This window comes from Stegastes partitus, unplaced genomic scaffold (genome assembly GCF_000690725.1).
Source record: "Stegastes partitus isolate 25-593 unplaced genomic scaffold, Stegastes_partitus-1.0.2 Scaffold108, whole genome shotgun sequence".
Lineage (NCBI taxonomy): Eukaryota > Metazoa > Chordata > Actinopteri > Pomacentridae > Stegastes > Stegastes partitus.
The window spans coordinates 116,947-139,402 of NW_007577839.1; the positions used below are offsets into that span (position 1 = coordinate 116,947).

The 22,456-nt window shown below is 40.2% G+C and overlaps 1 protein-coding gene across 1 annotated transcript in view; it reads right to left on the reverse strand.

Moving 5' to 3' along the window:
• Positions 1-22,456, reverse strand: part of LOC103354442 (glutamate receptor-interacting protein 2-like) — a 32,664-nt gene that overhangs the window by 9,080 nt on the left and 1,128 nt on the right. The window contains exons 2-15 of the mRNA XM_008277813.1: positions 20,378-20,458; positions 19,493-19,631; positions 17,440-17,585; positions 15,351-15,434; positions 15,173-15,248; positions 14,329-14,474; positions 10,875-11,022; positions 10,610-10,779; positions 6,443-6,571; positions 6,055-6,216; positions 5,321-5,507; positions 862-1,007; positions 681-761; positions 272-335 (exon numbers count right to left, since the gene is read on the reverse strand). Of these exons, the coding sequence (XP_008276035.1) occupies positions 272-335; positions 681-761; positions 862-1,007; positions 5,321-5,507; positions 6,055-6,216; positions 6,443-6,571; positions 10,610-10,779; positions 10,875-11,022; positions 14,329-14,474; positions 15,173-15,248; positions 15,351-15,434; positions 17,440-17,585; positions 19,493-19,631; positions 20,378-20,458 (1,759 nt within the window). The remainder of the gene's footprint in view (positions 1-271; positions 336-680; positions 762-861; positions 1,008-5,320; positions 5,508-6,054; positions 6,217-6,442; positions 6,572-10,609; positions 10,780-10,874; positions 11,023-14,328; positions 14,475-15,172; positions 15,249-15,350; positions 15,435-17,439; positions 17,586-19,492; positions 19,632-20,377; positions 20,459-22,456) is intronic.

A 22,456-nucleotide genomic window follows, 5' to 3' on the forward strand; every position in this document is an offset into this window, starting at 1 on the left:
TGAAATGTAGCTGCGCTGCCCTACTGATCCAGTTTTGATAGCTCAATCCAATTAGGCTTTTGTCACACAGTGGACACGTCAAATTTTATTTTGATCACCAATATTCCCACACAAGCCAAGAAATTATGTTCACCCCTAATTGTGGAATGTTGAGAAATGGCACTACAGTGTCACTGCTTAACTCCTTACAAAATTGATTCATGGTGTGAGAACTGGAGAAATAAACTGTTTACTTGTAATACTACCAGCTCTACATGGTGATAGGACATACCTGTGTGCTATGCTTCCTTTTCTGATGTCAGAGATGATGAGGGGTTTGCCAGGTTTCTTACTTGCTGATAAAAAAAAACACAGAAGAAAAACAGTGTTTGGTTTATTTTAAGCAGCAGAATATGAGGATAAAACCATATCAGCTCTAACTAAATGTTTCCTCTGCCTTTTTGTTTGCACTGATCAAATTTAGCTTCCAGATTGTGTTTTTTCAGAGCTAGTTAGAGCAGAAAGACTAATGATGAATGTTTGTGCAGGCCAGTATTATTCAGAGGTAATGAGGTATGTGCCTTCATGCGTTTGCAGGCCGAGTTTTTATGGATCACAGCACATTGATTCAAAGGGAGATTTACAATATTATTGAGCAACACTGCCCCCTGCTGAATGTCTTGCTGCCAAACCCCACTCACCGCTGATGGTGATGCCCAGCTCCACTCCTCTCCGCTTGGGTAGCTTGACGTGGAAGGTGCCGCTGCTGGGAACCACCGACTCTAAATTGGGATTTAAAATAAAGAGAAATTAAAAAGCAAAAAAAAGTGTCGATGTACAAGATCTCACAATAGGAAATCATTTTTTTCCTTTTTTAATTACCTGCAACGTCAAACTCAATCTCCACTGTGACCTTGTTAGCCAGAGCAGAGTCTCTGAGCAGCTGATGAGCTTCCTCCAAAGTGCCATCTTCAGTTGGGATCCCATTAATTGACAACAGTCTGTCTCCAACCTGCAGCAACCCACACCTCCACACAGAAAAAATAGATAGAACAAAACATTTCTACAACAGTATAAAGAAAACAGCTGGTTATATATAGATGTAATCATTAAAACTATTCAAAATAAAGCAATTGGATCACATTGTAACAAGGATGCAACAGACAATTGTTCTAAGAATTGATTCATATAGGATATTACTACAAATTTAAATATTTGATTTTTCATCATGATGTGTAATATTTTTCTACCTCAGTGTCATTGCCAGTATTTCTTCTAAATCTTCTTTTCTCCGGCCTTATTCTAAATTTGTTTGCTGTATTCTCAGTAATGCATTGTGCTTCCTACAAGGACATGCATTTCCTAATGAATTTGGATTTTTGAGCAATATCTGTCCAAAGATTTTTCTTCTGGAATAATAAAGTTTTATCTAATCTCACATACATTTCTACACAAACAAACCATTAATTGCTTGGTCTGAAAATGTCAAAATTGTGAGAAAGAGAGAGACAAAAAAGTCAGTTTCTTGAGTCTAGAACCTGTTGGATTAGTTTTTGTTATTTATTATTATTATTTTTAATTTGGGAAATTTCGCTGAGACCACGCAAAAAATAAAGACCTGAGAACCAATTGCATATATACACTCACTAATCGGCTTTATAAGTCTTCTGCAATAAAGCGTTCCTCTGTGATGGCTATATTGTGATTTATTTATTTTTCTTAAATATAGTTTTAGACATAATTATAGGTTTTGATTCAGCTTTTTGACCACTTTTAAAGGTTGTACGTTAGTGTTTTTGAATTGTACAGTAGCGTGCAGACAGCCATTTCTATTATTTTGTCCACCCTATTCATATCAGTGAGTGTAGGCTGCATAACAAACGCCACTTTGTGTGTCATGCATAATGTAACACGACAACAAGAAAGCATCACATAAAGTATTCACACGCTATTTTAAACAACTGCAAATGAGAAGAGTTCAGAAGAAAGCAGCTTTTTTTCTTTCTTTGTTTTGTTAAGTTTATATCAGTAGTACGGCGCATTCATATAACAGGAAATATAATACATTTCTTTCTCTATTTTGTTTGTTGTCTTGTTTTGTCCAAGCAGCAGCACAAACAAAGCTACTGAATTAAAAAAAAATATATGTAAAATTGGAAAATAAATAAATCTGCTTTCAACATTTGAGAGACTGGAATCAACAAACATTTGTTTTCTGTTTTGTTCCCTTATAAAAGACTTAGATTTTGAATTAATCATTAATTTGTTTTGGTCCAGTTATCAAATAATCAGCTAATTGTGTCTGCATTCATTCCAACATCCCGACTTATTCTCCCCATTAAAATCAGCAAGGAGAGTTTTGGACTCTGACTAGTGACACTGTCATTAACTGTAACGCCACACGTCACATCGAATGAACGTTCAGAATGCCATCTATAAAATGAAATGCAGCCTCGGGGCACGGCATAAACACATTTGAAAAACTGACCTTACTTCAAAAGTACTCCAGCAAGCAAACACACATACAAGGGAGGGAAAAGATGTCCCACATATCACACATTTATTCAGACCCCTAATTGTGAGGGCTGACACTGATGCACTGTCAACTTGTATTAATTCACTAACCACCGCTGCTCATTAACCTTGTGTGGAGGCTGAGGCACCAACATTATAGTCGGATGCTGTACTTGACTCAGTCCTGTCCGACTGCTGCCGGACTAATCGCGTTACAGGACTCGGGGGAGACGACCCTGCGCTGCCGGCAGACACCACCATTAATCTTGTAAAGTCAGATAGTAAGAAGTGGCTTTATCAGAGCTGTGTGTTAATTAGACTGCAACATGTACTGTGGATCAATACTATATGTGCAGCTATTGGTGGCTGCTCACCATTAAAAATTCAGTGGCTGCATCAACACCTCATGGAAAATGTGTGATTAATATACCACCATAATACTATGGAGGCAAGATCTACTTGCAACCAGTTATGTGTGCCTCACCAAGTGTGACCAGTTCAGGAGCTTTTTCCTTGATTTGTCTGAATTATTTTTACAAAGAAAAACTAGAGCCATGCTGGCAGCCCTGTGAGGCGATGTGCTCACATGCAGTGATGCTGTTAACATGTGATGTGCAGCAGCTATGATGTTAACCTAATCATCTTAGCTCAGCTCAGGCTGACAGGATTGCCAGTAGTCGGTCATAAACCAAAGTATTGAGCATATTTACAATCTTGTGAAGGGAAGGAGAAAATCTGTACTTAAATACATCCAAGACATTTCACAAAAAATCCCAAATGTCAACCTCTTGGTGGCGCTAAAACAAAACTCTGGAGATATACTTACGATCGGCCGTGGAGTGTCTGCACCTACTTTTAAGGCGATCCATGCAGACAGTCGTCTGAGATATTTCAGTGTGCACCGAAGGGGTGTCTGACTGACCAACTGACCAACATCAGTGTCCCCAGAGCCTCGCTGCTAGCAGCATGGCTGTTAAAATTAGATCGAAGTCTGAAAAAAGGAAGCGTAACTTGGCCTAGCAGATGTGTGTTTTTCTGCTTTTAATCATCTCGTGTCACTTTGAATTTGTCTTCTGGACCTCGTGGGTCTGACCCCATTTGGGTACCATTGTATTAGACAAATGCAGCTCAAATGCTGCTGTATGAGGAAGAAATGCTCACTGGCTGCATCCAAAAAATCAGCCCCAGTGGTTGCAACTTGAGAGGCAACACAGAACAAGTAAAAACAGCAAGAAATAATGAATATATTAGACACAAAATAATATATTAAATTGCACTTACATGAATGAATAAATGTTTTAGAGGGAGTTTGTACAGGTATGTTTTTACTTGGATGTAATTTTGCAGTGTGAAAACAGAGGAGGCTGCTTGATTTTTATGAATTGCAGTGACACGACAGCGGCAGTGAGGTTCTGGAGGACCTGAGGGCATCAGCTGGGACATTTGGTTCAAGAAGCTCTTCAATATAAGCTGCAACTACACCATCAAAATCATTTTTAAAATCTATTCTAAATGTAACTTAGAGCCTGTGTAGAGCAGCTAAATTTGGTGCAATGTGATAAGTGGTTATTATTAACCTCCCAGATAGAATCCACGTGTTCTAAAAACATTCTCAAAATGATCTGCAAAGGTCTAGTAATAGTCTCAGTGGGATGTTCTCTATTAGTTTCCCCAAAGTTCTACATAAAGGTAGGACAACAAAAGCTATTCAACATGTTTGGGGATAACGGTGTTAGACCCTTATGCCCCAATGTTCTCAAAACTAAATGTTACGAGAGCGTTCTTTCTTTGTAATCATACAACACTGTGGAAACATTTTATAGATAACGTGTACATCACCAAGATGTCCTCTGAACATTGCAGGCAGAATGTCTGACAGAAAATGTTCTTTTATCCGAGGCCTAGATAACATCTTGAAGACATTTTTTTGAATGTTGCACTGAGAACATCCTGCCGTTGTTATCACCGTGGAAACATCTCATCGTAAAACCTTCTACAACGTGTTCCCTCGATGAAAAGGCAAATGTTCTACAATAAATGACATCACAGGAACATTATAACACAACATCCAACCATCTGAGGAGTTGATGGCATTTCGAAGACATTTTTTAAATGTTGGTTTAAGAACATAGTTTAATGTTATCATCAACATTGTGAGAATGTTTTACAGAAGAGCATTTTATAATGTGTAATCAAGAACATCTTGTGAGTTCTGGATGAGTTGTTTAATACATTTTTGCCCAGAAAAAAAAAATTTGTATGCCTTAGAATCAATTACATTTTTCTGTTTTGTTCTTGGTGGGAATTTTTTATTTTTTTTTAATTGCACCCAGGTTGGTATATTCTGCCCTAGTTTTGTTAACCAGGTATCCCAATTTGCACTTAGTCTCTTTAAGGAATTCAAAACTATTTACTGCTGACCAATGTATTTGAGTCTGAATTCTGAGAATCCAATGAATGGCAGCAATTTATAGAGTTCTGCAGTTGAACAAAAACTAAATGTGTGCTACTATCTGTCAACAATCCCACAATGCACTGCTGTGAATTTTATGGATGTAAAAATGACATTTTGTTATTATATGTTTGTTTTATATCTAAAACCTGAATTCGCTCCTCACTATTGAGTAAACTATGGAGTGTTTATTGTATAGGGTTTTAAGTGGGTATGACTTCAGACAGCCAATGAGACATCAGCCGGAAATTAGCCTCTGTTTTTCCCACATGTGGTTTCTCATTGCCGGACTGAATGATTAGCACCGGGGCACTGCAGTCCAAGGTGACTCCCTATATGATATTTGTTTACTCGTTAGGTGTCTCATTGAGTTACCTCTCAGCCGGGCTGTCGGGCTCAATAAAGCGGATGACTGGGGGAGCAGAGAGGGTCTCTGTGGCAAAGACACCCCCCTGCAGCTGGATCCCAAATCCTGTGAGCGGATCCCCCCTCAGGACGATCTCGCTTGTTTCCACATGAAAAACCTGCCCCCCTGGGCCGACAGAACTGGACGCTAAAGACACTGGCGGAGAGAGGGGAGGGGGGGGCGCATCAGTGAGAGATATCGGTGGTGAAGTGGCAGATAAATGGAGCAAGAGAGAGATTGCAGGAGACAAAAAAAAAAAAAGAAAAGAAAAAAGGAGGAGGGTAAGGGGAAGAGACGTGCGCCCACAGAGACGAAATGGGAATGGAAAGGGAATGAGTCACTTAACCAGGGTTTACGTCAGTCACGTTTACGTCAGTGATCAGTCAAATCTGTTCACACACTGAGAGGGTGAAACATTGAGGAAGGTGGTTTACATTCTAAAAGCTCAGTTCATTCAAGAGGCAAAACAATTTTCACACCTAACTGCTATTTGTGCCTCCAAACAGCTTTAAAACAAACGACCTTACAGTGAAATCAGCACCTCTTAGATGGCATTAGTTTGCGTATAGTACACACTTCTGGAATTAAAGCAGGAATTAACCACACACCTGGATTCAGACATGTCTGAATGAGGAAATACTTTGCAATTTGACTGAACTGACCCTTTAATGTGGGGTTAAACAGGGATGTTCGCTTGACATACGTGAGCTCTTGTGGTCCTTCTTCCTGTTCCTCCTCTTGCCGGTGGAGCTGCGAGGGCTGGTGGGAGTGATGGGAGCGATGGGGCAGGGCAGAGTGTTGCTGCCCTGGCTGCTGAAGCCTGAGGTGGCTGTGGAGGAAGGGGAGAAGCCACCACTCACCAGAGCTGAAAGGAGACATAAGCACTCCAGGTATCAAACAGGCTGGGATGAGCAAAACTCATCATCCACAGCAGCAGCATTGAGTCGTGGGGGAACAAAAGAACAAAATGTAGTAACCAATGTTGGGGTAAACCTTCATGGAAAAAAAAAGAGATTTAACAATCACGCAGAAGAAAAGGCTCCTGCTATGGTGTCTCGCCAGCAGCAGTGCTGTCACAAGTGATAACTTACATTTGCAGTGGTCCTGCTGGTTGTGTGGGTGGCTTGGGCTGCTCCATGTCTTGCTGTGGCTGGCATGTGGGGGATGGCAGTAGTTGCTGCTTTGGTCCCAGTGATGATGGTTGCTTTTCTGCACTTTTACTGCAGCAGCATGGAGGAAAACACATCCATTAAATCAACCAGATCCGCTCCTCTGTTTTGCTAAATTCTACCCATGAAATCATGCTTTCAGTCCCATGTCTAAATTTGTACCACACCACACAGTGCCTGGAGGATAATTCTGAGCAGAGTAATTGATATTTAATGTCTTCGTCATGGTACACTAGATTAAATCCTGTGGTTTAATGTAGTCTGATGAGCATCTAAGAATCCGTTAGACACACAGAGCTGTATGGGAAGTCTAAAACAAATATAGAAAAAAAATCTTACTTTTACGAGCAAGCTTCCAAAAAGCTGAGTGCAAAGCGAAGATCGTTTTCATCATTTCATTTTCAAAAGAGTCCAAAGGTGCAAAAACAGTCTGAATGAGCTGGCCGCTGGGCATGATGAGGAAATGATACTGACTGTTTGGAGGCGTGTGGCTTGACCTTGATTGGGCACAGCTGAAAGCGTGATTTGAGTTAATGCAGAGTGTCTGTCTCTGATTATATCTGATTGGCAGCGCTAATGTGTTTCATTTTTAATCCTTTTTTAGTATTTCTGTTGACTTTTCTCTTTAGAATGAAATTGTGAGATTCACAGATTGTTGTTTATGCTGAGAGGCATCTTATCCCTCATGTCAAAGCCTGTGGTGACACAGAGCATTCAGTCAAGCAGTATTCATGATGCGTTCAAAGGCACACAGCTGACCCACTGTATGACACACACCTCGATAATTAACTTCCCTTTACAGAGTCATGCGGCTAAATTTGTCACTGAATGTTACATGTGACAGTAATCCTTGCTGCTTCATTTGCAGGGGTCTAATCTCTGACAACTTGCTCACATTGATAGAGGATTTGCTGCAAACATGGATGACTACAGTGTTGTCTGGGATGTTTGCCATACTCGGGGAACCTGGTTAAATCCAGCCGTATGTAGTCAGAATACATGAAGGAGAACCTCTGGCCCTTTTTGAAGAACCAGTTTCTATCTCACTCAATCAAACCTGTAAAGCTCTGGCTCTGGCGGCTTACGTTAAGCTCACCTAGGGGAATCTCTCCAAGAAATGGCGCTTTCAGTTCACACTGCTGCGAATAGACATTAACTCATAATCTCTTAGTGGCCATATCAGTCTCATTAAATCCCCCGAGCAGATTAGACAAATTGCATCTTATAATCGTGCCTTAAACGGGGAGTAAAAATATCGTCTTATCGTAACTGCACAACACCTTATTCAAGAACTGGATCGTTATTGAATAGACATTTCAGAAGAAACGCCGGTAGTTTTATAGAGAAATGATGCATGTGCTTCAACGATTACACTGGAAACTATTTATTTGTCATTTATTTTGTCTATAACAACACTAGGATGTTCCATTGTAGGTACATCTCCTGAAAAATTGCACTCAAACCAATTGATTATAAAATTAATATGAACTCTATGAAATGAGTTCAAAAACAATTACAATTTTGTTAAACTACAAAAACATAATATATAAAAATATGAACAGCTTTTACTTTTTAAGTACATTCACCTGATTACAGTGACATTGTGTATTTTTACAGTGTAGCATTAAAAGATCTGAGTTCCTCCTCCACTTCAGAGGATTTAACTTTAGAAAAAACTGTTCGAAACATATTAAAAATAGGAATAAAGTAAAGCACTGAAGACTAAACTCCAGCTTATGTCCCTTTGTCATGTTCCTCCCATGCCTACATGCTAAGGAGTCCCTGCAGCTGCTGACCCAGAAATAAGTCTGCAGAACGTGGTAAGAACATGATCTCTGACAGAAAAAGTGTGTGTGAGCGTTTGTGTGTGTGTGTGTGTGTGTGAGGCTTGTTGGTATGCATAAGAGGCTGAGTGTGTACCCAAAGCCAGAGGGATTGTGGCCGGCGGTGCACCGTGCACACACAAACACACACACATGGGGCTGATTCAGAGCACGTGGAGGAAGGCTGCTGGGAGGCAGCCAGGCTCTTTACAGCTGTAGGTGAAGCAGCTAAGAGCAGAGCAGCAACCATACATGTGGTGAGAGAAAACATGCTGGAACTAGAATCCGTCTATTGCATATTTACACAATCTGAACGCAATCATGGGAGCAATCAGTCAATAAGGTAGCGTTGCCCTCTGTGAATCTGTGGCACTGCTCTGCATACATTGTTAACCTACAGATGCAACATATGCGCATTGTTTTATATTCTAAAACACTGCACCACCCACCTACACACATATTTTATTACTAATATAACATACATTGGTAAAAGAGGTGTTCAAATCCTTTAATGAAAATGGTTGAGCTCTACAGCACATTACCAACATGTTACCTCAGTTTTCTGCCTTGAGGTCACATTTACTCCCCGCAGCCCCCCGCTCACACCTTAAAACTAAAATCAGCAGGGCTTTATCAGTTCCTGCACCAAATCCTCTGTTCCACATTAAATCCTGTCCCACTTTTGTCAAAATAGTTATGATTTCTTTCCATTGTTTTTTTCTTTTTTTTTTCCCTTGAAGCTACCACTGATTTCCAAGCCTGATTTCACTCAGGTTGTTCTTCACAGGTGTTCACGCTTCTCACTCCTTCCATGCATTTATACACACTATTGCATGTTATTAACCTTGTGTCTTCTCTCTCTCTCCCTGTACTTCCTCTCTGCAGGTATTTCTGGCTCTGCAGCTGCAGGTGTCTGATGTGCAGCTACCGGTTCCACCAATCTGCCCAGCGTTTATGCTCCCTTATTTGTTGTTTGTTTCTTTCCACGATCCCTTTTCTTTCTCCCTTTAACCCTCACCCCAACCGGTGGAGGCAGATGGCCGTCACCCCTTGAGTCTGGTTCTGTCGTTAAACAGGAGTTCTTCCTCTCCACTGTCACGAATATGCTTACTCATAGGGAATCTTTGGATCCGTTGGGTTTTCCATGTGTAATAATGTAGGGTCTTAACGTCGCTAGTCTAGTCAGGTAAACTATAATTTTTTAGGGTTTTTACTGTATTATTTATATTTCTTAAGTGGCATCATAAACAACACTGTAGAGTCTCAATCTTAATAATTAAACATTATAAATACCACCGACTTGCCTAAAATTACCATGACAACAGTGTAGAGGTACTACATTACAAGTAGAAGTACTTGTGATGCAGGCAAATGTCCCTTATGACTGATATACAAATGACATTTTTTAGATTTGTAACATTGATGCAACAATGTAAGCAGAACTTCAGTATTGCAGCTGGTTGAAGCAGAGCTGGTTTTAACTATTTTCTATCCGGTGAGGCAGTTTTATCCACCGGTTTCCAACTTTCGGGACTGAGGACCTCTGAAAGATCACAAGCATCACGGTTTATTTCATCCACTCTCCTCTGGTCATTTGTCTTCTCTGCTGGAACTGTGTTCTCATTTCAGTCCAGCTTCTCCCACCTGCCCCTGCTTTCCCACCTGTTGCATCACCTGACCTTTCCTGCCCTTCTGCTCATTAGTTCCTCCACGTAGATACCACCATCCCACCAGTTACACCCTGCCAGATTATCAGTGTGTGTGTTTTTGCCATTGCTTTCCCACCATGCAGGGTTCTGATTATTTCCTGCCTGTTTTCTCATTGTTGTCGACCCACAGTCTGCCAGCCTTGTGTTTGCACATAAACTCCAAGTTGACATTATCTGCTGGTCTCGGATTTGTGACAAGAGAGAAAAGAGGAAATAATGTCTAACACAATTTTTTTAAATACATTTTTTCACTTCCTCAAGGTCTCTGCGTCTTATAATCTAGTGAATGGAATACGTCTGTTGGTTTGACAGTGGGTCAGACAAAAATGTAATTATCTTTAAGTTTGGAATATTTTTCCTGTACAATTAATTGATTGATCTAAAAAAAAAAAAATTTAATTAATCAACAATGTAAATAATTATCAGCTGCAGTTGTAATATAGCCAGTTATCTGAAGGATTTTTCCTTTCACTGCTGATTCTTGCAACTCCAGTGGCTTCTCTCTTCTACAAAACAGGGTTTTGCTCTGTTTTTTTTGTGTCGGCTGCAGGACGTACCTGTGTCCTGTGGCCTGATTGGAAGTCTGCTCTGACTGGCTGGAAGAATCTCTAGTTTGACAATTTCAGAGGTGCTGGCGAGTAGCTGGGTGGCCTCCATCAGCGAGCAGTGTTCAGTGCTGGTCCCGTCTATGGACAGGAGGATGTCGCCTACATGCAGCGCTCCACACCTGAGACAGGACGACAGAGGTTGGACCGTGTCAGGAAGTTTTCTGTCAGGAAACTGTCAGCGGACTGGTAACAATTTTAAAAGGTTTTACCTCACCTTTCCACCACACTGGCGGCCTTTATCTTGTCGATAATAATAACTTGTTTGCTCCTGTATATTGTTGTGGTGAGGCTGATCCCCAAGCTGGCTGAGAGACCTTTCACGATCTCCACCAGCAGAGGGCCCGAGGCTTGTTGCACTGCCTCTGAAACAGATTACATGGACAGATACAGGATGGTAGAGGTTACTGACTGCATCTGATAAAATGCCAGTGACAATAAAAACACCTCAAGACGGTCATGGACGAGCACAATGTGATCAGATGCAGATTGTTCATTGAATTACAGTTTTGGCACAATTGCTGACAGTTCACTAGAAGCATTTCTTGCAGCTTTACTCAGTAATATATCGACTTTGGCTGTGGTACCACATTTTAAAAAGGCGGTTTATGAAGCATTTATAAGCTGGAATTCATAGCTTCATTGTTTTTTTGCTTTGTTGATCAGAGTTTAGAAATGGGCTGTAGGACACATGAACCAAAAAGTGTTTAGTCTTTTAACTGCAGTATTATTATGATATTACCATTAATTATATAATTAAATGAAGCTTTGTACCACCAGACGAACACACCAAGTTAAGCCAATATGACAAAAGTAGTTTATGACACCAGAATCTTCTTTTTGCTAATTTATTTTACATCTAATTTTATTTATTTGCAGCCTGCAGACAGTAAAAAGAAAAAGGGTTAGCTGTTTCCAGACTGCACTAAGAATTTATGTTGTAAGCGTTTCTGTTTGAGCCACATATACAATATGTATGCTGTGTTTGTGGTTTCAGAAATGTTCTTGTCACACTGTGTCTCTTTAAATAAAATATTTTTGGACATGACATTGCTGTATGTTTCTATTCAGTCACACTGATGAATGCTGAAAACCCCTGAATGACTACTATGGAGTTTATACTTGCTGTTCAGTTATAAGTGTGAGTACGGTCCACAAAATGGCTCCTGAGTCATTTATAATGAGTCATTAGTGAAAGTCAGTCAGTCTGCAAATCTGCAAACATAAATGCTAATAACTAATAAATGCTAATAACTGCAGCAGTTCATAAACTGATTTTGTTCCAGGTATCCTGCTGCTCCCAAATCAATCAAAGAATTGGTCAAAAAAGACAAAACTGTCACGCTAGAGAGGGAATTTCCAAAACCTGACACCTTTAATGTTTTTCTTATTAAAGGCCTATAAATGATCCAGAAAGCACAAGTGGTGATGATGTATTCATCCCCAACAAAAGCATTCACTAAGCTCATAAAGTTGTTATAAACCAGATGGGTAGGAATGTTTGAATAACCAGTGACATGTTAAGGGAGAGTTCATTTTCACTTTCATGAATCTGCTTTTATGAAACTTTCATTTGAGTCGTTGTTGTTGAACATTATGAGGATATCTGTCTTTCTTGTTGAATGACTGCATGTACTCAGAGTCCCAGTGAGAAGTGACATAAAGAAACACAATTCATTGTCCTCTGTCATTTTGACACAGCTCCTTTTGACATTTAACTGTCCTGACTGAAGCAAAGACAAAGGGACGTGTCATTTTGGATACATCTATGTAGGAGAAAGTTAAGCATCTTGAGTGAGTTGCTGGTCTTTTGCAGCACGAAGCAAGTGTTGTACTGCTCAGCATAAAATGATGTGATGCAGCATTGCTTCAGAGAAGAGGCGTACATTGAGTAAGAATAGCTGTAACCAGCATAAAGTTTAAACTTGCTGTTTTGATTTCTTCAGATTTCAGTTCTAAAATATCTTTTCTTATAAATGTGAAACCCTCTGACTGGTTCAGCGTCGAGGCAGGAGGTTTAAATCCTGAATTCCCAAACACAGAACGATAATGTGTGTCAACTGTCCTCAGTGACCTGCCCTATTTTTGCACAGACCAATGCAAAGTGTGCAATCTTGAGAATTAGTCACCATGGCCAAATGAGGTTATAATTAGGCTTTTAGTCATGTAGTGAGCGCCTGTGTTTAGCGGCATATTGTATTACTATTTAAGCCACGGTGAGGATATTTAGATTCTGTCTGTGCTCTCAAACTGGTTTGTATTCAAGTTTTCTTTCCCTTTCAACAACATTATTGTAACAGAATGACCCCAACAAAACTGAAATGAAGAAACAATTTAAAAAACTATAAGGTGAGAGCTTGAAATAATGCTGATATGTGCTGTTGGAGGGGTTTTATTTTTAAGTCTGAGGAAAATAACCCTCATGGTGGTTTTCTCAGGTTGAGCATTAACTGAAACATTGTGTTACTAACTGGGTATGTGAAAGATGGTGGAGTTTATTTGGCTTGGAAAATAAATTAAAAATAGTTTGGGGAATATAGGTTTGATTGGCCCAAAGCATTTTTTGAGCTTAACTATTATTGGTCACTACACATGACGAATATCTTGGTCCTCAGCTGCTTTATTTTTTAAATCTTCAATTATTTGCACAAATAAAGAAAATAGACAGTAAGAGGTTAGAAGCTGGCTTATGTAGATAGCTCTCCTGTAAAAAAAAATCTCCATAATCAAAAGATAGAAAATGAAGATTGCATAATTCATCACAGTCTATGCAATTTTCTTAGAGATCTTTTCCAGATGATTTTTGAATAAATAGGGTGCACATGTAGCCAGCGATAATGGAAATTCTCAGAGAGATAATTGGAATTGGTGTACCTCTTTAACCTCATAACAAAACACATAAAAAACAAGAATAGACCCCAAGATACCCAGAATATGTCCAACTGATGACCAGCTCATAAAAAAAAACAACAGAATCTTGTGTTTGAATTTATTTTTTTTTTTAAATTGTGTATGTTCCTCATGGAAAATGTGGGCTCAAGTGCAAAACAGGGCCCCTCCACAAATATCTTGTGTCTGAATATTTCTCTCAGTGTAATCATCATATAGATTTAATGAAAAGTTGGAACAAGCTAACTCGATGAGTGATGTGAGGGCTAAGATGATTTAAAGCTCCTTAAGGGAAAACAAAAGGTAGGTTGGGGGTTAATGCACTGCTGTGAAAGTCTGTCATCCTGCCTCCTGAAACATGGAGCGTCATCAGTGCTTCTGGACAAATGATCAAATGTCTGCCTCTTGCTCATGTCCAACAATAATCCATTGAAGGTCACATAAAAAAAATTACAAAAGAAACAGCTAATACTGTCCCTGAATGTTGTATCCAGTTGTTAAATATTTGTTAGACGCCATTATTAACGAGATTAGACCCACACGTGTTAATAAAGCACCGCATATCACCCATCTACCCTTTCGCTGCTGCTCTCGGGCTCGTGTGACTCCCCTGTTGGCGTCTGCAGCACCGACACTCACTTACATCCACGCTGCCAAACGGCCACATTATTTACCCTCAGAGCAATGCTGCCCTACAATGCCTCCACATATTCTGTGTGTTTGTGTGTGTGTGTGTGTGTGTGTGGCTCTGTGTGTGTGTGTGTGTGTGCGTGTGTGCTCACCCATGACAGAGACGTCATACTCAATCAGGAACAGAGCTTCCTGGCCGCTCTGCATCAGCATGGTCAAAGCGTCGGCGTGCCTCTCTCTGTTCAAAGGCATCCCGTCTATGCTCAATACTCTGTCTCCGGCCTTCAACGTTCCCTCTCTGGAGAAACACAGAAGGAGAAAGAGAAGAGAGAGAAAAATAAAAAATAAAAAAATAAAACACAGTCGACCAGAGCAAGATGCTCATACAAGCGTTTGAACACCAGTCACAGTGCATGATTAAACTGTTCCACATGAGCGTTTCCTCCCAGGTGAGATGAAGGATAAACAAGATAAACGGCCGTAAAGTCTTTGATGGTTGAATTATGTTTGCTCCAGCGTTTTGGTGCTCTCTCGGTTTTCATGGGGAAAAGTGCAATGTTGCATTAGCCTCGGGACCAGCGGTGCCCTTTCTGCTTTGGAGATAACATACTCTATATGTGTCACAGCCACAGTTTCATGCAGCGGCCCGAGCATACACGGATGCAAAAGAGAGAGTAGTGTGCACATGGAAATGTTGTTGTTTTAACGTCACTTAGATGCATTAATATTAAAAATGAAATTTTTATAGCAAACAGAGGTTTTAATGGTGGGGAAAAATAACACAATTAGTAAAAGACATTCATTAGGCTCTACATCTACATACATACAATGCAGAAACATGCATGCATGCACACATACAATCATCTGAATAGGCTCATTCATGCATGTTCAACACATACAAAGCATAAAAGCCACATAGATCGCTACACTTGTATATGCATACACAAACACGATGGTCAGCGCACACTTGCCAACGTCTGACGTCTACATTCTTACCTGTCAGCAGGACCGCCAGGCCTGACGTAGGTAACCACCAGAGGACGAGACCGGCGCCAGTCTTCGTGGAAGCCTCCTGAAAACGAAACCCCCCAAAAAGCAATATTAACAAAACACAGAGACACAGCAAAGACATAGTATTTTCTATTGACAAAAAAACAACATCCTGTCGACTTACCTCTCATGACAAACCCAAAACTGTTTCCCTCCTTGTGTAAACACACCTCTATGGTTTTGGTTAGGACTCCTGAGGGGGTCTGGACTAAGAGCAAAGAGGAAATGACAGATTCATAACATTATTACTATAAACTCATACAGCTAGACAAAAAGAACGGAAACACTCACGATATATAAAGCTTTCCCAAAAGTGTAATTTTAGTAACATCTAGACACGCTCAGTTAAGAGAATGAAGAAATCGTTGTGGAAATATGATTTAATGAATCTCAGAGGGTAACTTAATTCTCTGTGTTTGACCTGTTCCAATGATTTACAGCCACAGTGCAGCAATGAGGGACCAACTGTGTTTCCAGTGCCTTGATCAATTAAATCCAATAACCGTTGAATTGGTGATTTGCAGGTTGAAAGATTTCTAGCTGTTGAACTTAAAACTTAATTTGGCCAACAGGTTTTAGGTTCTAACTACCCTTTCAACACAGCTGTAATGACTTTGTTCCAAAATGAGTAAAGCTGGTCTTCACATGCACATAAATAAACATTAAACAGCTTTTTTGAAATTCTGCATATATCTGCATTTAAACCCTGGTTTGGTGGTTTGCTGATAAAAAAAAAACATGCCAAGATGTGTAAGGTTAAAATGTGAGCGTAAACACATGCATTAATAAATAACTATGTGTCTGTGCAGCAGACCCCTCTGTCTAAAACAAATATCCCCCAAGGGAGACAAATAAAGACAGCTTAATCTTAAATAAATAAACAAATGAATGAATGAATGAATGAATGAATGAATGAAATAAAATCTGTAATTTTACAGCATGTTATCCTTTGAGTTTACAGATGTTCCTTTACATATATATTTACATTTATATTTTAGAACACATGGAAAAATCAGTTACATCATAAACATGGACTATAAATTGGCATGTCTAGTTTTTTTAAAAACACACATACATTTTGTGATTTGAAATGCATTCACAAATATATTGCAATTTTCCCACTTAAAAAAAAAAAAAAAGTTACATATGAAAGTTTAAAAAACAAATGGTTTCGTATACTGGTTACTGGTTTTGTAATATTCCATACATTTATTAGTCTAAAAAGAAATATCTTGTACAATTATTGCAGTTTGCACATAAAAATTGTTGTTATTATTATTATTATTATTATTATTATTATTATTATTATTATTATTATTATTATTATTATTATTATTACATATTATAGGTAATGTTGTTGTTTTACACGTTAATTAATACAAGTGATCTCTTGGTAACTTACAGCAGGAAAATTGACTGTTTTTTTTTTTACAAGATAGTTATATTCTGTTATTTTTACAATATTTTTGGTGCCTCAGAACATTTAGTGAGAGCTGAGAACTCTGAAGGAGTCAACAATGTGGGGCCGACCAAATCTGTCACAGAGTGTGGAATCCCCCTGAGAAAAAAATCAAAATTTCCACAATAATATGTAAATATGTAAAAATTCACATGCACAAAATGGACTAATTTATGTTTTATTTTGCTATTTTAGTGGCTGATCACATTTCCTAGTAACTAAGGTTGTTTAGCACATGCAAATTGAGGTGTTTCCCAGCAGTGCAGTAACTTATATTCGTGTAGCACCTATCACCTTTGTTTTCTCCCCTTTCTGTCTCTCGGCTCTTCTTTTTTTACTTGTCTATTTGGCTGCAGACCAAACACAGCAATATTCAAGGTGTGATGAGAGGGAGGGGGGATGCTTCCTGTAGGTATTTTAAAGTAAAACTCCACAGCCTGTAATGACAGCTCTCATGTATACTCTTCCTACATGTTTGACCTTTTTCTACGTGATATTTTGAGAGTTAATGTTAACAGATAGCACAATTTCATGCTGAGCTCTGTGTAGGTTAAATGGTTTACATGTCATAAACCAGGGATCTTCATGGTCTACAGTCTCAGCTAATAAGCTTATTTATCAACCACTATACTATCTCTGTGCATTTAAAAATACAAAGCATCTGTTTCCTTAAATAGCTGAGCATTTTTTCTAATCTGGTGAGATTAAATCAGAACGATGCAGGCACAATATTCATCTCCCAGACTTCACCTACCAAATGGAGGCAGCTCGTACTCCACTTCCAGCACAACTCGCTCCCCGATGTTCTTCAGCAGGCTGATAATCTCATCATGGCGAAGCTTTGACAGGTTGATGCCGTTCACTGACTTGATGTAGTCTCCTACATTCAGCTGGTCACTCCTGTGGAAAGTCACGGAGAGACCATTAAGGTCAACATTCGGTTACTAAATGGGAGAAGCAGGCTGCTGCCCTGAGGCCTCCAGAAGCTCCAGATTCACTGAACATTTGTTACCTAAGTTGCAAATCTGCACCGTTAAATCACAACTATCAACTCAGTTCTACATTACAGTGGCACCTGATATTGTGAATGCATCTTAACGAGGGGCTGAGTTTCAACACCTTAAAACTGCAAACATTTGTAATGTGACAGAGAGAGATGTCAACAACTCTGCAGACTGTGGAGCTTTACAGACACGTTCAGCTCATTGCTGTAAGCAACCCGTAATTAGTGAGTTGATCCGGCAATCAAAACGAGATGCAAACATCTAATCTGACTCCGTGTTCTGGGTGGTTTTTAGTGCATCATGTCTCTGTGTATGACAGAGTCAGAAATGATAATCACAGTTGGCTGTTTTAATTTGTATCATGACAGAAAAGATAATGTGATTTTAAGTGAACCTGCAGTACGGAGACAAACATACATTCAAATTACGACCCTGCCTGCATCATTGGATTTCCAGGTCTGAAGTCAGGATTCATACTTTGGGTTTTAGCTTCTGGATCTGGACCTTTATCTAATCGCTTTATTTCCCACCTTTTTCAAATTTGAAAAATGCAAAGTGTACTTATTGCCTAATGTCAAAAGGAACCCAATTTGCTTCACTTATCTAAGGTCTTGGGAGGCAAGTTTGACCCTAGTTGGCATGTTTTTGACTCGTGCATTCATCAGAGAAGATGGTTTTCCTGCATAAATAACAGGATACTTGGATAAAGTCAGCTAGAATAATCTCAGGATGCATTTTGTCAGTTCTAGTGTGATTTTACATCTTTGTTTCTCTCCCTTTCCCAACTAGGAACACTCTAAAGACACATTGATTTTAAGCGTCCCTGCAGTAAGCAGAGGAACATGCAGAGCCACCTGTGTGGAAAGTGGACTGGATTCTAGAGTGGGATGGCTGAGAGCCATGGTGATTGTACACGGTGTCTCACATTTGACATTCTGAGTCAACACACTGCTCATTGGAGAGCTAATTAATTAAATAGATGTTCTGCCATTGCTTGCCCTTGTAACCTTTGGGCTATTGCCAATCAGCACTGACAGCAGACAGAGAGAGACGTCTTAACCAGCAGAGCTGAGCGGCCTGTCACTGCGGTCCAGTCTCATCACACTACGTCACTGCCGAGTTGCTCTCCTGTCTGCCTGCGTGTCTCTCCACCCAGTAAATTAGCTAGCACTTCCACACAAGCATGAACTCAGCTGTGGGAAGACAAGCTGCTTGGAAGAATTAGCACAGTGTCTGTCTTTAAACTTCCTTGGACTTGACAAGCGACGGCATATTTGGCCAAGACATTTTCAGAGGGGCTGTGTCATTCTTACAAAAGCGTTTGTGTGTGTGTGTGTGTTTCACTTCAGCCACGTGCTGCTTAATCATCATGAAATGTGAGTCTCCCACTACATTTTCTTTTCATGTGCTTGATGTTGGGGAAAATTAGTTTCATCTTAATTAAGCAGTGCCTGAACATCAAAAGTAGCTCAGCAAAGACTCATACTGAACAATTACCACTGTACAGTAAATTAGTCACGAACATGACAATAACAATATGCATTTACATTTTAGTTTAGAGACACATCTACGCGGTTTGTTTGGGGACTTTACTCATATATATATATATTTTAAAAAAAACAAAAAAACAGGTGGAGCTTCACTCTGGTTCGACAGCAAGCTGATCCAACGCCTACAGTCTTTCAGTTAGGGCGAGCTGGTGTAACTTTGCAACACGTGTATGTTTGCGGGGGCAGAATAACAAGTCCGGACAGCTTGGTGTGGTTGCCAGCTTTTAAGTGCATCACAGAGCAGAGATCTCACCTGGCAGCTAGCCCACCTGGCCGTAGGTTTGACACTCTGGGCTTGCCATCCTTATCAGACCCTCCGGAGATTGTGAGGCCAAGGCTGCTGCCTTCCCTTTTCATCAGGTCCACTGTGGTCACTCCTCGATACTCTTCTGCTGACAGATACAGACACAGGCACAGATCCACAGTCAGCATTAGCATCTGGTTGACAGAATCACCCTTTCTGAGAGGCAATGAAAGACTCCATTCCTGAATCTTTCACAGAAAATGTTCTCTGACATGCGACCTTATACTTTATTTTCTCACTTTCCTGCCTTTCTCGAGTTCCTTTACATCTTTCAATCTGAGTGAATCTTTGTGGCAGGTTCAGAAGGAGGACAAGGTGGATGGAATCAATTTTATTAATACCACACTAAATGCTGATAATGGAGACAAAGGCAATGCATTATTACAAAAAGACACTCACTGAAAATGATGTCGAACTAATCCAGCCACAAATTGAAATCCAATTGTATTCATTGTAAGTGAATGAAAATGAGTTTGGCATCAATTGATGAATATGTGGTTATACAGTTTCATCACAGGACTCATTCTGTTCACAATGTGCTGTGCTGTTAAATCGCTCTATGTGAAGTCTACTAAGTGTAGTTTAGTACCAATGGCAGGTTTGCCATACAAGCATTTTTTTCACCTTATCTAAGCATTTAAAACAGTGCAACATCAAGCAAAACACAAAACACACACACACACACACACACACACACACACACACACACACATCTCAGTCAAAGATGGCATGACTCTTCCTCTCTTTGAGGACCCCAGTGAACGGGCCACAGCAGCATGAATCAGACAACAGACAAAACCGAAAGATGTGAAGTCAGGTTTGACTGTATTGTACCTGAAAGGCTGCGCCTCCGGGACGAATGGGATTGGTCAGTTGCCCCGGACTCTTTGCTCCCCTTTGAGTATGGTCCTTCATCTGAGGAGACAGCAGCGAGGTAAGATGTGTAGCAAAACTCTGCAGCAGAAGGCTAAATGAACATGACCGCTCATTGCACATCATGACAGCAGCCCACACTTTCATGCTTTGAACTTCACCCTGGGTAATGCGGGGGCTTCTGGCAGGGAAACAGCACTAAGCCAACAGGCACATCCGTCAGGCATTAACCGAACCAGAGTGATCGGCCTGAACTCACGACCCTGAAAGGTCACCCCACTCTGTTTCCACGACAATTCTATAAAAGGGTCAAGGGTTTCAAATAGCTCCTCTCTGTCTGTAGCAAAGACCCTTGAAAACCATTTAACACACGAATACATTTGCGGCAGGCTTGATGTACGCGACTACCAAAGCATGGGAATATTCTTGAAGGAACAGCATGCGGTTAATGGAGTGTTCTTGCATGGAGAGGAAATCATCATTTTCATGTCATTTACAGCAGCTGCTACAGAAAGCAGGGACACATTCAATCTGCTCTGCAGAGAAACTGATTTAAAAAAAAAAAATTTCATCCACAGTGGGACCCTTTTTTTTTGACACAGCACAGGGCTGTCCTCAGATTAGCAGAGCCACTGCCCAGCTTTCTGAACCTGAATGCAGCCGCACAACCGTGTCAGCAGCCACAGTGATGAGGAAACTGACTTTGCACTTCTCTAATCCTGTCCACTGCAGATTACCTTTTCAGCTTTCTAGTGCAGTGATTGAACATCATATTGCAAACTTGAAGAAGAGCTGTGCCAGGTCCTCTTTTAAAGAGTGGACAGGGGCATGTTACTGCCTTTCACTGCAGGCGTCTAACTGAAGTCTTCACAAGCACAAGTCTCCAATGACTGCTTCAGTACTGCACAGTGGGGACACTGGATTAAAATCTTACTTCTACTAACGGCCCTCATTCATTAACAACACGAGGCTTGGACAAGTTAAAGAGGGGACATGCTGAGAGTAACACAGACGGGCTGCTGCTTCTAGTGGTGTTCTAAAAACAGCACAATGTTAATTATGTTAGTTTGTTTCCTTGATTTGGTAAAACACAGGCACAGAACTAATGCAGGGACTAATTTTCGATCCTGTGTGACTCACATTCAGTGAGTGTCATATTAGCTCCATTATCCAATTGGAATAAATGCCCAAAAATCAAGAGATCAGTCAAAATCACAAACTTTGTAGCTCCAGAGATGCCTGAGAATTATCAAGATTTAAAGTTTTCTTCAGTAGAAAAGTCAATAAGTCACAGTTGTCTCAGACACATTGCAAACAGTAATTACTAATAGCTAATTGGTCATGCTTTAAATGGTGCCGGTAAAAGTGAGATTCAACTCCACTGCATGACTCATTGAATCATCTGCATGCAACATCATACTGTGTGCATCCCCTAAAACTTGATTTACTACAAAACTGAGGCAAGTAAAAGAATAATAAGAGACAAAAACCCTTTGTCTTGTTGAACTGTATAGTGCAATAAAGAAATAAAGGTCAAAACATTACCCACTGCTCTAGAGGTCAGAGATATTACATTTTTTGAAGAGGTTACATCTCAGGTCTGAGAGTTTATCAGCTCAACATGAAAAATGCCAGTTTAGTTAACCTGACGTCTTTCTCTGTTATCCGTGCTGCTCTGTCAAGACTGGACTGGGGGAAACAAGTGCTCAGAGGGCATCAAGCCCACTGCTTCATCACTGTCCACATGGAGCCCACACATCTGTCCGACTGAAGATGAAGCCTTTAGACAGCTGAGAGGCAAAGATCCTTTGTCATTCCTTCACTGACCTGAAACCTTTAGCGAGCCTCGGGACACAAGGAGGAAAGCAGAAAATTCAGCCTCCGTGTGCACACAGCTGCATGAGTCAGACCCCAACTACAAAAATATCTCTATTGGACTTGCATGTTATGGTGATGTACAGAATACACACATGCATAATATGGTATTTCACACAGATTTACCCACATCCTTGCACAAATACCATGTCCAGTGGCTTTGAG